The sequence below is a fragment of the Loxodonta africana genome, chromosome 21 (genome assembly GCF_030014295.1).
Source record: "Loxodonta africana isolate mLoxAfr1 chromosome 21, mLoxAfr1.hap2, whole genome shotgun sequence".
Lineage (NCBI taxonomy): Eukaryota > Metazoa > Chordata > Mammalia > Proboscidea > Elephantidae > Loxodonta > Loxodonta africana.
The window spans coordinates 69,387,451-69,399,740 of record NC_087362.1 but is presented as its reverse complement, the minus strand read 5'-3'; the positions used below and the strand labels follow the sequence as shown (position 1 = coordinate 69,399,740).

Below are 12,290 nucleotides of genomic sequence, written 5' to 3'. Positions count from 1 at the left end.
GGACAATGAATAAGGAAGACCGAAGAAGAATTGAGGCCTTTGAATTGTGGTGTTGGCGAAGAATATTGAATATACCGTGGGCTGCCAGAAGAAGGAACACATCTGTCCTGGAAGAAGTACAACCAGAATGCTCCTTGGAAGCAAGGATGGCAAGACTGTGTCTTACATACTTTGGACATGTCAGGAGGGATCAGTTCCTGGAGAAGGGCATCATGCTGGGTAAAGTGCAGGTCAGCGGAAAAGAGGAAGACCCTCAATGAGATGGAATGACACAGTGGCTGCAACAATGGGCTCAAGCATATCAAAGACTGTGAGCATGGCGCCAGACCGCAAAGTGTTTCATTCTGTGGTACACAGGGTGGCTATGAGTCCAACCCGACTCCAGGGCACCTGACGACAGCAAGTTATAGGAGCCCTGGTAGGTCACCAGTTCGAATCCACCAGCCGCTCCTTGGAAACCCTATGGGGCAGTTCGGAATCGACTCCACGGGTTTTGTTTAGTTTTTAGCACATTATAAGCTACCAATAAAATTTTCCTCTTACTATTATACTTATTAGTGATTACATGTTTTTAAGATTATCTTTTCCGAGACACCGCTGAGTCTTACTCCCGGCCGCTTCCAGCCATGCAGAGGCGCCAATCCCCGGGGCTGGGGTGGTTTGCAGCCGCGCAGCGGCGGGACGGCCGCAGGGAACACTCCTTGGAGCGTTTCTGTCCACCGCGTCTCCTCTCCGTCCACGGTCATCAGCGCGGCCCGGGACGCACTGCCTGCGATCGGGGACTCGGGCCTCTCCCGGGCGCCCTGGCTGCGGCAGGCGGCGCCTCTCCGGGCTGGATTGGTGATGCCTGGACGCTGCGGGCGCCTGCGCAGTGGGGAGGTCCGTGCTCGCACCTAAGGGCTGAGTGGGCCGGGGGTGGCGAGGCTGCTCGAGGCTGCGCGGCAGTGCCATGGCGGACGAGGAGCTCGAGGTGCTGAGGAAGCAGAGGCTGGCCGAGCTGCAGGCGAAGCACGGGGTGAGCACGCCCGCCAGGCCCGTCCCCTTGGGGCGCCGCCCTCTCCCGAGGTGGAGGGCACGGCCCCTGGCGGAGGCTCGGGGCGCCACGGCCAGTGCCTGTCCCGCTTGTCCGGGATCCCGCCGCTGCCCCCGGGGCGGCCGAGTGGCCGGCCTCAGACCCTTTCCCCTCCGCCTCGGGGTTCGAGTGGTCAGGCCGTGGATGCCGACCACGTGCGGCCCCCCAAGCCGGTGCGGGCAAGGCCTTCCCCGGACAGGGGTGTGTTGACCCCGGAGGCCGACCCTCGTACACGACCTGGGGTTGCAAGCAGACTCCTCAGCCCCCCGGCGTCTTCGCGCCCTTAGCCTTTGGATCTAGGCTTCTTAACTACTGTCCCTGCTGACGGTCAAGCCAGATTCTTTTCTAGAATTCAGTTGTACTGACCCACCTAGTCAGCAAACATTTTTTGAGGGTCTTTATATGGGGCAGTTCTACTCTTTTTTAAAGGGTCGCTGTGAGTCAGAATTGACTCGTCGGCAGTGGTTTGGGTTGGGTTGGGTACATGTGCCCGGTGCTGAAAGTCCAGCGGGGAACTGACAACATCGCCCTGAGAGTTGAGGGAAGGAGCCGGACACCACACGCTAATCTCGTGAATAAGGTGCTCACGTAGTGATTTTGCTACCAGATGAAAGGGGGAGGAACGTGATAGGGGCCGAGCGGGAAAGTCTCCAGGGAAACGCCGTTTGCATCAGCGTCCTAAGTACCAAGGCACGTTTTGTTTTCCAGTTGTTCCTACTATGTACGGTTCCATAGTACAGGGATTCTCCTCCCGAATGGCTGGTTCTATTCTAAAACATTCTACTAGATTGTGACTTTAGAAGCTTATCAAAACACCCTAGTAAGTGGGAATGATTCCATTGACTTGTGATGCCCAGCTTTTAATTATTTGATAAACCGTCCTTACCCATGTGGGAGCCTGTTGTGCATCAGAGACAAAATAGAGCATCTCCTCTTCTTTCCCTCTGAGAAATGACTTGGTTAAAGGGTGAAATTATTTTTTCTTTCAGGATCCTGGCGATGCAGCACAACAGGAAGCAAAGCAGAGGTATGGACTGGGGCTCTGAACCTTCTGAAGGACGATTTCACTAGATAGTCTTCTTCCTTTAGTTATTTTAATAGGCGTGGAATTTTAAAGTTTTCCTAGCATCGTGATTTTCCATGAATCGTTATTATCGAAGTATCTTCATTGTTAATTTGTTAAGTAAATATGTAAAGAGCCCTACAACACTTACAAGATTGTATTGCAGTTACTAGTTGATGTTTGTTTCTCTACTAAACTGTGAATACCCTTAAAATGAGCATAATAATATTACCACTGCATAGGGATACTCTGCGGATTACGTGGGTACAGTGCCTCACACTGGGTAAGTGCTCAGTAAATAGTGTTAACTCTTTTTATTGTCATTATTTTATCCCAGCACACGGTAAGGTACCTCACACGTGCCAGGTTTGTTGACTGATGATCTTCTTACTCCACCATGCAACCTTTGAACTCATTCATTCAGCAAATACTTATAGAGCTCCTCTGGGTCCGGCACTATGCTTGGTCCACAGAACCTGCTGTGTCTGGTTTACATTAGTGGGAGAAGACAGATGGTAAGCACTTGGGGTAGTGATAGTGGTTATGAAAAAAGGTGAAACCGCATGAATTTCATTGATTCTGAGATGTGCATTTTAACATCTAAAATGGGGATATGTCTCAGAATCAATCACTCTTGTCCTGGAATTTTCCAGAAAGGATTTACTTTGCTGGGGACATTTCTAGTGTGAGACCTCTTAAAATTAAATTCTGTGCTTGACATTCCTCCCTCTCTCCACCCTGGTAGTGTGAACTCAGCAGACCTGCGAGGCTGAAGCTTGCAGTTCAGATTCTCAGAGGAATATCTTCCTTTCTCTTCCTCCACTCAGGGCCAAGCTTAACACATACACGCTTCCTTGCTGGCAGGTTTATATCTTGTTTACCTTGTCTTGAGGATGTTGCTCTTTGATATCCCAGCTTTGAGTGGGTGGGTCTCCTGTTAGCCATCTCATCTGGGGTGTTTTTTTCTTTTGTTGTTGTTAGGTGCTGTTGAGTTGGTTCAGACTCAGAGCAACCCTATGTACAACAGAACGAAACACTGCCCAGTCCTGCACCATCCTCACAATCGTTGCTGGATATACGTGTTGTTGTTAGAGATATGTAAAATTATGATGGGTCTTATGGTCATATTTTAGGTTCCTTGAAGTATAGCAGTAGTAGTTCGTGGTAGGTTGAAGTACTGATGGTAGATAGGAAACAGTGTATGGAAGTGTTCCATGAGCCTTAGGGCTCCTCAGATGGGAGTGGTTAATGGGCACGGCCAACCCCAACTTCCTCTCTAATTCAGCCACAGCAGCTTTTCTCATCTGTTTCATTATTGGGTTCCTTAAAGTACTTCATTTTTTAGAAAAAATGTTCTTTAAAAAAAACAAGTTTGAAAACCACTGTCTTATGAAGTAGCCCCTACTTTTCTTGGGTAGGTAGGAAGAAGGAAGGATAGTTAGAGTTATAATTTCATTCTTCTCCCCTCCTGACCTCCCACCCCAATATATGTGGTAGCCGATGCTGTGTAGAACTGAGAGTCTTGAAGCATGAGGTCTGGTTCTTGCTCTGCCATGGTCACCCATGTACCTTTAACATAGCCTTCCTGGGTCTTGGTGTCTTATTTCTAAAGAAATTACACTGATTAATCTCTTGGTCCTCCTAATTGCCTGACAACCCACCACAAATTTCTAACACCTGTCACACAGTACATACTCAATAAATGTTGGTAGTGATGGTTGAACTGAGACTGCACCCTGAATTAGGAAAATTAAAAGCTTGACCTTCTCTCTCAGTCATCTAGTGCTGCTACAACAGAAATACCACAAGGAGATGGCTTTGACAGGGAGAAGTTTATTCTCTCCCAGTAAGGTAGGCTAAAAGTCCGAGTTCAGGGTGTCAGCTCCTTCCAGCCTGGCAGATGTATACTCATACAATGTAAAGCTGGCTTGGAGGGTGAGGATGGATTTATCTGCTTTAATGTGTCTGCTGCCATCCACACAGTACCTGCTGTGGTGTAGTCTGTGTATATACCAGGCTTCCATCTTGAGAGACATGGGTTACTTGTTTATATGTTCTGTAAGAATGCTGACCGCTTAGTTCTAATCTTGCTTGTTTCCTGTGTTTTTGTTGTAGGGAAGCAGAAATGAGAAACAGTATTTTAGCCCAGGTTCTGGATCAGTCAGCCCGGGCCAGGTGTAAGCATCTTCAGTTTCCTTTATTTCCATTTCAAATAAAATTGGCTTTAGTTAGTTGAAGGGGGAGATACATATGAAATAGCTCTAGATTAAATATTTGTTTAGCCTAAAAACATTTGAAATAAAGATTTGTGAGAAGTGTGACATTTAAAAGTGTAGAATAATGTATTTAAATTGCTGCAAGTATCAGCTCAGTTCTCCCTTCCTGAAGAGATGTTCTCTAAATGCATATTGGGTAAAATTTATAGAAAACATTAACTCTTAAAGTGAGTCAGTTATAAAGTGTTGCTGTTGATGTGGGTGATGGGGGTTTGAGGACTAGTCTGTGTTTTACTGTATGTTTGGAATTTTTCATAATAAAAATGAAAACCATGTAGAAAGGAAAAATAAAATGAATGAGTCAGAATGAACTAGTATCTTCTGTATTATAACTTGAAGCCCAGACTGAATTTAGAAGAGGCAGCATTAGATGAATTACCACCATTGTTGCTCTTTAGCAAAGGTTTTTGGTGCTTTTAGAAATATAAAAAGCCTCTTGCTTAAGATCAATTGTGTATATCAGATGAGATAAAGAGTGTTTTATTTACACGAGTTGTTAGGTGCCATCGAGTTAGTTCTGACTCATAGCGACCCTGTGTACAACAGAATGAAACACTGCCCAGTCCCGAGCCATCCTCACAATCGTTGTTAAGCTTGAGCCCATTGTTGCAGCCATTGTATCAGTCCACCTCTTTGAGGGTCTCCCTCTTTTTTCACTGACTGTCTACTTTATTAAGCATGATGTTCTTCTCTAGGGTCTGGTCCCTCCTGATAAGATGTCCAAAGTGTGTGAGCAGAAGTCTCACCATCCTTGCTTCTAAGGAGCATTTTGGCAGTTCTTCTTCCAAGACAGATTTGTTCATTCTTCTGGCAGCCCCTGGTATATTCAATATTCTTCACCAACACCATAATTCAAAGGTGTCAATTCTTCTTCCATATTCCTTATTCATTGTCTAGCTTTCACATGCATATGAGGCAATTGAAAACACCATGACTTGGGTCAGGCTCACCTTAGTCCTTAAAGTGACATCTTTGCTTCTTAGCACTTCAATGAGGTCTTTTGCAGCAGATTTGCCCAATGCAATATGCCATTCAATTTCTTGACTGCTGCTTCCATGGGCATTGATTGTGGATTTAAGTAAGATGAAATCCTGACAACTTCAGTATTTTCTCCGTTTATCTTGATGTTGCTTATTGGTCTAGATGTGAGGATTTTTGTTTTCTTTACATTGAGGTGTAATCCATACTGGAGGCTGTGGTCTTTGATCTTCATGAGTAAGTGCTTCAAGTCCTCTTCACTTCCAGCAAGCAGGGTTGTGTCACCTGTATATTAAAGGTTGTTAATGAGTCTTCCCCCAGTCCTGATGCCCTTTCTTCACATAGTTCAGCTTCTCTGATTATTTGCTCAGCATACAGATGGAATAAGTTTGGTGAAAGGTTACAACCCTGATGCACACCTTTCTTGATTTTCAGCCACGGAGTATCCCCTTGTTCTGTCTGAACGACTGCCTCTTGTTCTATGTAGAGGTTCCACATGAGGACAATTAAGTGTTCTAGAATTCCCATTCTTCACAATGTTACCCATAATTTGTTATGATCCACGCAGTCGAATGCCTTTGTATAGTCAATAAAACACAGGTAAACAGCCTTCTGGTGTTCTCCACTTTGAGCCAAGATCTGTCTGACATCAGCAACGATATCCCTTGTTCCATATCCTCCTCTGAATCAGGCTTGAATTTCTGGCGGTTTCCTGTCGATGTACTGATGCAGCCACTTTTGAAAGATCTTCAGAACTATTTTACTTGTGTGTGATTAATGCTATTGTTCGATAATTTCCGAATTCTGTTAGATCACTTTTCTTTGGAATGGGCACAAATACGGGTTTCTTCCACTTGGTTGGCCAGGGAGCTGTCTTCCAGTTTCTTGACATAGACAAGTGAGCAATTCCAGTGCTACATCTGTTTGTTGAAGCATCTCAATTGGTATTTTGTCAATTCCTGGAGCCTTCTGTTTTTCCCGATGCCTTCGGTGTAGCTTGGACTTCTTCCTTCAGTACCATTGGTTTTTTATCATACTGTACCTCCTGAAATGGTTGTACATCAACCAGTTCTTTTTGGTACAGTGACTCTGTGTAATTCCTTCCATCTTCTTTGGATTCTTATGCATCGTTTAATCTTTTGCCTGTAGAGTCCTTCAGTACTGCAACTCAAGGTTTAAATTTTTTCTTCAGTTCTTTCAGCTTGAGAAATGCTGAGCATGTTCTTTTCTGTTGGTTTTCTAACTCCAGGTCTTTGCACATTTCATTATAAAACTTTATTTTGCTTTTTCAGGCTATCCTTTGAAACCGGTCCAACATTTTATTTCATCATTTCTTCCTTTTGCTTTAGCTATTCTGTGGTCAAGAGCAAGTTTCAGAGTCTCTTCTGACATCCATTTAGGCGTTGCCTTTTCTTCCTGTCTCTTTAATGACCTCTTGTTTCCTTCATGCGTAATGTCCTTGATACCATTCGAGAGCTCATCTGGTCTTTGGTCAGTTAGGGTTCAATGTGTCAAATCTGTTCTTGAGATGGTCTCTAAATTCAGGTGGGATATATTCAAGGTCGTACTTTGGCTCTTGTGGACTCTTAAAATTTTCTTCAACTTGAACTTGCACATGAGCAGTTGGCTCCAGTCCTTGTTTTGACTGATGGTATTTTTTATGGAGCTTTTCCATCATCTCTTTCCACGGATATAGTCAGTTTGATTCCTGTGTAGTCCATCTGGCAAGGTCCACGTGTATAGTCCTCATTTATGTTGTTGAAAAAAGGTGTTTACAGTGAAAGTTGTTGGTCTTGCAAAATTCTATCATGCAATCTCTGGCATCCGGATTTCTATCACCAAGGCCATATTTTCCAAGTATTACTCCTTCTTTGTTTCCAACTTCTGCATTTCAATCAGCAGTAATTATCAGTGCATCTTGATTGCATGTTTTATCAATTACAGATCGCAGAAGTTGGTAAAAATCTTCAATTTCTTCATCTTTGGCATTAGTGGTTGGCGCATAAATCTGAATAGTAGTTGTATTAATTGATATCTGTATAGCATGTGGATATTATCCAGTCACTGACAGCGTTGTACTTCAGGATAGATCTTGAAATGTTCCTTTTGATGATGAATGCAGTGCCATTCCTCTCCAATGTGTCATTCCCCACATAGTAGACGATGTGTTTGTCCAAATCAGAATGGCCAATATCAGTCCATTTCAGCTCACTAATGCCTAGGATTTGGTGTTTATACATTCCCTTTCATTTTTGAGAATTACCAGTTTTCCTAGATTCATACTTCATACATTCCAGTTTCTGGTTATTAATGGATGTTTGCAGCTGTTCCGTCTTATTTTGAGTCATGTCACATCAGCAAATGAAGGTTCAGAAAGCTTGACTGAATCTACATCATTAAGGTCGACTCTACTTTGAGGAGGCAGCTCTTCCCCACTTTTATTTTGAGTGCCTTTCAACCTGAGGGGCTTATCTTCCAACACTATATCAAATAGTGTTCTGCTCCTACTTAGAGGGTTTTTACCGGCTAATTTTTTTAGAAGTAGACCATCAGGTCCTTTTTCCTAGTCTGTCTGAGTCTGGAAACTCAGCTGAAACCTGTCTACCGTGGGTGACCCTGCTGGTATTTGAAATACCGGGGGCATCAGTTCCTGCATCACAGCAACACGTAAGCCACAACAATACGACAAACTGACAAACGTTTGGAGAGTATTTGTTTAACTCAGGGTTGCTTTAGTAGATGTCCCAGACTAACTGAATATGTGTAGCAATAAATTGCTTTCCAGAAGGCGAACATATTTTTAAAAAACAAAATGACCTGGGGCTTAGAATCTGAGGGCCCAAGTTCAGTGTTGGCCTTACCACTACCTATGTGTAGCCTTGACTAAGACTGTCGTGGCTGAGGAAGAAAATCAGAACAGACCGGAACTTCTAAAGTTTAGGTGAACTAAAATGGAAAAAATTCCAGGTCAAAGCCTTGCTAGAAACTTAATCTCCCTCTTAGAAAACAAGGACAGCATACGTGTCGCATAGCAACCACAGCTCTTGCCTGTTGGATTTTGAGCAGAGTCAGAAATAGTGGTGCCCCACTCAAAGATGGCCGCAGATCACGCCACTTTGAATGTGTGCGCCTCTCCAAAGTCCTGGTGATAATCCAGTCTTACACATTAGGTTCCTAAAAGGGCTCGTTACACCTCTCCTGAGTCTCCCATTCCAGGGCCTCAACCTGTAATAGTTATTCTGGATTACCTAAATTGTAAAAATTTGGGTCTCTTCTAGTTTTGCTTCGTTGACCACGACTGAACTGGTTTGCAGCAGTTCAAAACCCTCTTTTTTAAGAGGGGTAACAATATTGTCTTCCCTGCCCACAAGACTTGATGATCACAAGACTTAACGTAATGGATGTGTAGTGCCTTGGAAATGTCAGTGCATAGTTTTATAGTATAGTATAAGTGCATTTAATTCTGACACCTTTCTTGTATATTTTTTCTTTTAGTAAGTAACTTAGCACTTGTAAAGCCTGAAAAAAGTAAAACAGTAGAGAATTACCTTATACAGATGGCAAGATACGGACAACTAAGTGGGAAGGTAAGTTTGAACCACTTTTAAACAACTCAGCTATTGTTACCTATTTTATCAAAACTTGTCTTTAGAAGGTCGATTTCATCTTCATTTGATTACAGAATTCTTGTTGACTTTTTATAAAGAACGTTTTAAGGAAAGAATAGTACCTACCATAAATCCTGAAGGACAACTAATTGCCCTACCTGAAACCTTCTGCTTCTCTCCTTTCCTGGCATTGCCATGGAACTTTGTTGGCATCTGTGTGACCCAGTGACTGTTAGGGTCAGCTAGCTTCAATTGCTTCTCTACTGGAAACAAGGTTTGTCAGTAATACCAATTAAAATACTACCAGGTGGGTCTCGCCAGTCATCTAGCTCATTTGGCATGGAAGTGTTTATAATGAAAATATTCTACATCCTACTTTGGTGAGTAGTATCTGGAGTCTTTAAAGCGTGTGAGTGGCCATCTAAGATATGTCTACTGGTTCCATCCCATCTGGAACAAAGGAGAATGAAGAAAGCCATAGACACAAGGGAAAAATTAGTCCAAAGGACTAACAGACCACAACTACCACAGCCTCCACCAGATTGAGTCTAGCACAACTGGATGGTGCCTGGCTACAACCACTGACTGCTCTGACAGGGATCACAATAGAGGGCCCCAGACAGAACTGAAGAAAAATGTAGAACAGAATTCTAACTCAAAAACAGACCAGACTTACTAGTGACAGACTGGAGGAACCCCAAGAGTATGGCCCCCGGACACCCTTTTAGCTCAGTACTGAAGTCACTCCTCAGGTTCACCCTTTAGCCAAAGATTAGACAGGCCCATAAAACAAACAATAACACCCATAGTTCAACCATGTATACGAAACTAAATGGGCACACCAGCCCAAGGGCAAGGAGAAGAAGGCAGGAGGGGACAGGAAAGCTGGATGAATGGAAATAGGGAACCTGGGAAAGGGAGAGTATTGACATGTGGCAGGGCTGGCAACCAATGTCACAAAACAATTTGTGTATTAATTGTTTAATGAGAAAATAAAAATAAATGAAATACTACCATGTAGATGACAGGCTTATTTTGCAAATGAGGAGGTGCTGAAATTCCTTGATTATGATGTGTGCCCACTGTAAGGTGTTGATGGATGTATTCTGGCAAGCCTGACCTTCCTTCCAGATCCAGGCGGTCCAGACTTCCTGGAAACATGCAGGCTGGATGAACCCCCAAAACTACTGGCCTGAGATAATCTTGAAAGCTTAAACCAAAAATATCTTCCCAGATCTTCTTAAAACCACACAATAGTTTAGCTTAACTAGTAAAAAATGTCTCCCTTGAGCATTGTGCTTTAAGAAATATCTATATGGGATCAAACCGACAAGAGCAACTCAAGATTACATCAGGAAACTTAGGGAGCAGTGAGTTTGGGTTAATGGAGGAGGGTGAGAATGGTTGCATAACTTGAACAATCTAGTCAGTGTCACTGAGTTGTACATGTAGAAATTGTTGAATTGGTGTATGTTCTGCTGTGTATATTCTCAACAACAAAAAATGAATTGTAAAATTACAAAAAAAAGTGAGATCCATCTTAAAACAATGCTTAGTTGAGAGGATTGGGGCAGTGAGAGTAGGTTAGTGCGAAGGGAACAATTAGAATGGAAATGAGGATGCTGACACAACGTGAAGAATGTAAACAATGTCTCTGAACATGTATATAGGTTTTTGAATGGGAGCCTATTTTGCTGTGTACTTTCACCAAAAGTATAATATTTAAAAAAAAAAAAGATCCATGTGAGCCCTACCTGGGAAGCCCTCTGTTGCCACCACAGTCCACAGGGGTCAGCCCTTCCCCCGACCCCCTTCCACGAAGAATCACTTGTGGAAGACAATGACTGGTTGGTCTTTTTATGAATGTGACTTAACTCCAGCGTAGCGTTTAAGCTTCTCGAAGACAGAGGCATTTTGTTTATATTCCTGACAATTAACATAATGCCTGGTGCAGGTGATTGTAATTTTCTTCTAATGGTGATGTACCCACCCAAAAAGCAAACCCATTCCTACTCATAGCGACCCTATAGGACAGAGTAGAACTGCCCCAGTTTCCAAGGAACGCCTGGCGGATTCAAACTGCCGACCTTTTGGGTAGCAGCTGTAGCACTTAACCACTATGCCACCAGGGTTTCCAGTGGTGATATAGGTGATTTTAAATGTGTGTTAACTTTAAATTTTCTGAGGGAGCTGTGTGACGGACACTTTTCTCCCCTCCCTCTCAAGTGAGGAATAGCAGAGCAAATTTTATTTAGAATGTGAACCAGTAGTTAACAGTGGTTCCAGTCTCCTGTGCCACCGCTCCTTCCCTCTTTCTGTCTATGCACACACCCCAGAAAGACTGTACCTGATTAAATCTTAGGAGGTAAATTCTGTGTTTAATAAGTACTGTTTTTCTTGTTATCCCAGGTATCAGAACAAGGTTTAATAGAAATCCTTGAAAAAGTAAGCCAACAAACAGAAAAGAAAACAACAGTTAAAGTAAGTTCCCCTATGCTCATGGTTCGTAAAGAGAATATTAGACATTTTAAATGTGAGGTGTTGATTATACACCTATTGTATCAAAACGTCCCTGTTCATAGACATTTTCATTTTGTAATGACAGAAGTTTGGGAAGAAAGGCTGAATATATTCGGGGTGGGGGGTGGGGGGGGTCTAAGCATAGAAAATATATTTAAGGCTTTTCTGCCCCCCACCACACCTAAGCTGTTTTAAAGACTCAGAAAAATGTCTTGTTAAAGTAGGTAGAAATTTGTCTTCTCAGAAAACCTGAGTTATACGTAATTAAACATGTTACGACACTTGTTTACAATTTCCCCCCCAGTTCAGCAGAAGAAGAGTAATGGACTCCGATGAAGACGATGATTATTGAATTAAAAAATGTTAGACTGGAACTTAATGCAACAATTCTAGGACAGATAATACTTGGCAGAAGTTAAGATTTGATTGTTTACTTTGTTTATAGTCTATATATGCCTTTTAAAAAATAAACTTGTTATGTAAAATAAAAAACTGGGGCAGAGTTGTTTTAGTACCGTAGCCAAGTGACCAGAAGATCTGTATTTTGAATTTTTTCCTTTCCTGTCAAAAGTTCAGCACATGCAGCAGCAAAAGTTTTTAAAACACGTGTAGATGTGTTCCTGTAAAGATTTGCGCCCAGGAAGGCCTGTGGGGCAGTTCTGCTCTGCCCTATAGGGTCGCTATCAGTTGGAATTGATTCTACAGCACACAACAGAAGCAGCTGGAATGGAGTCCCTGGGTGGTGCATACAATTAAGTGTTTGGCTATTAACT

General features: G+C 43.0%; 1 protein-coding gene across 1 annotated transcript; it reads left to right on the top strand.

Moving 5' to 3' along the window:
- Positions 1-872: 872 nt before the first annotated feature.
- On the top strand, positions 873-12,009 carry PDCD5 (programmed cell death 5). Its single transcript, XM_003416334.3, has 6 exons — positions 873-1,015; positions 2,062-2,099; positions 4,251-4,312; positions 8,885-8,976; positions 11,407-11,478; positions 11,822-12,009. Exons 1-6 carry the CDS (start codon positions 950-952, stop codon positions 11,867-11,869), a joined length of 378 nt encoding a protein of 125 aa, XP_003416382.1. The 5' UTR covers positions 873-949; the 3' UTR covers positions 11,870-12,009.
- The last annotated feature ends 281 nt before the right edge of the window (positions 12,010-12,290 follow it).

What these genes read in the sequence shown, in the direction of transcription:
- PDCD5 (XM_003416334.3), top strand. Translation starts at nt 950, where the DNA reads ATGGCGGACGAGGAGCTCGAGGTGCTGAGGAAGCAGAGGCTGGCCGAG. An exon ending in CAACAGGAAGCAAAGCAGAG is followed by an intron (nt 2,100 to 4,250) that starts GTATGGACTGGG and finishes TTTTTGTTGTAG; the next exon opens with GGAAGCAGAAATGAGAAACA. An exon ending in ACGGACAACTAAGTGGGAAG is followed by an intron (nt 8,977 to 11,406) that starts GTAAGTTTGAAC and finishes TTGTTATCCCAG; the next exon opens with GTATCAGAACAAGGTTTAAT.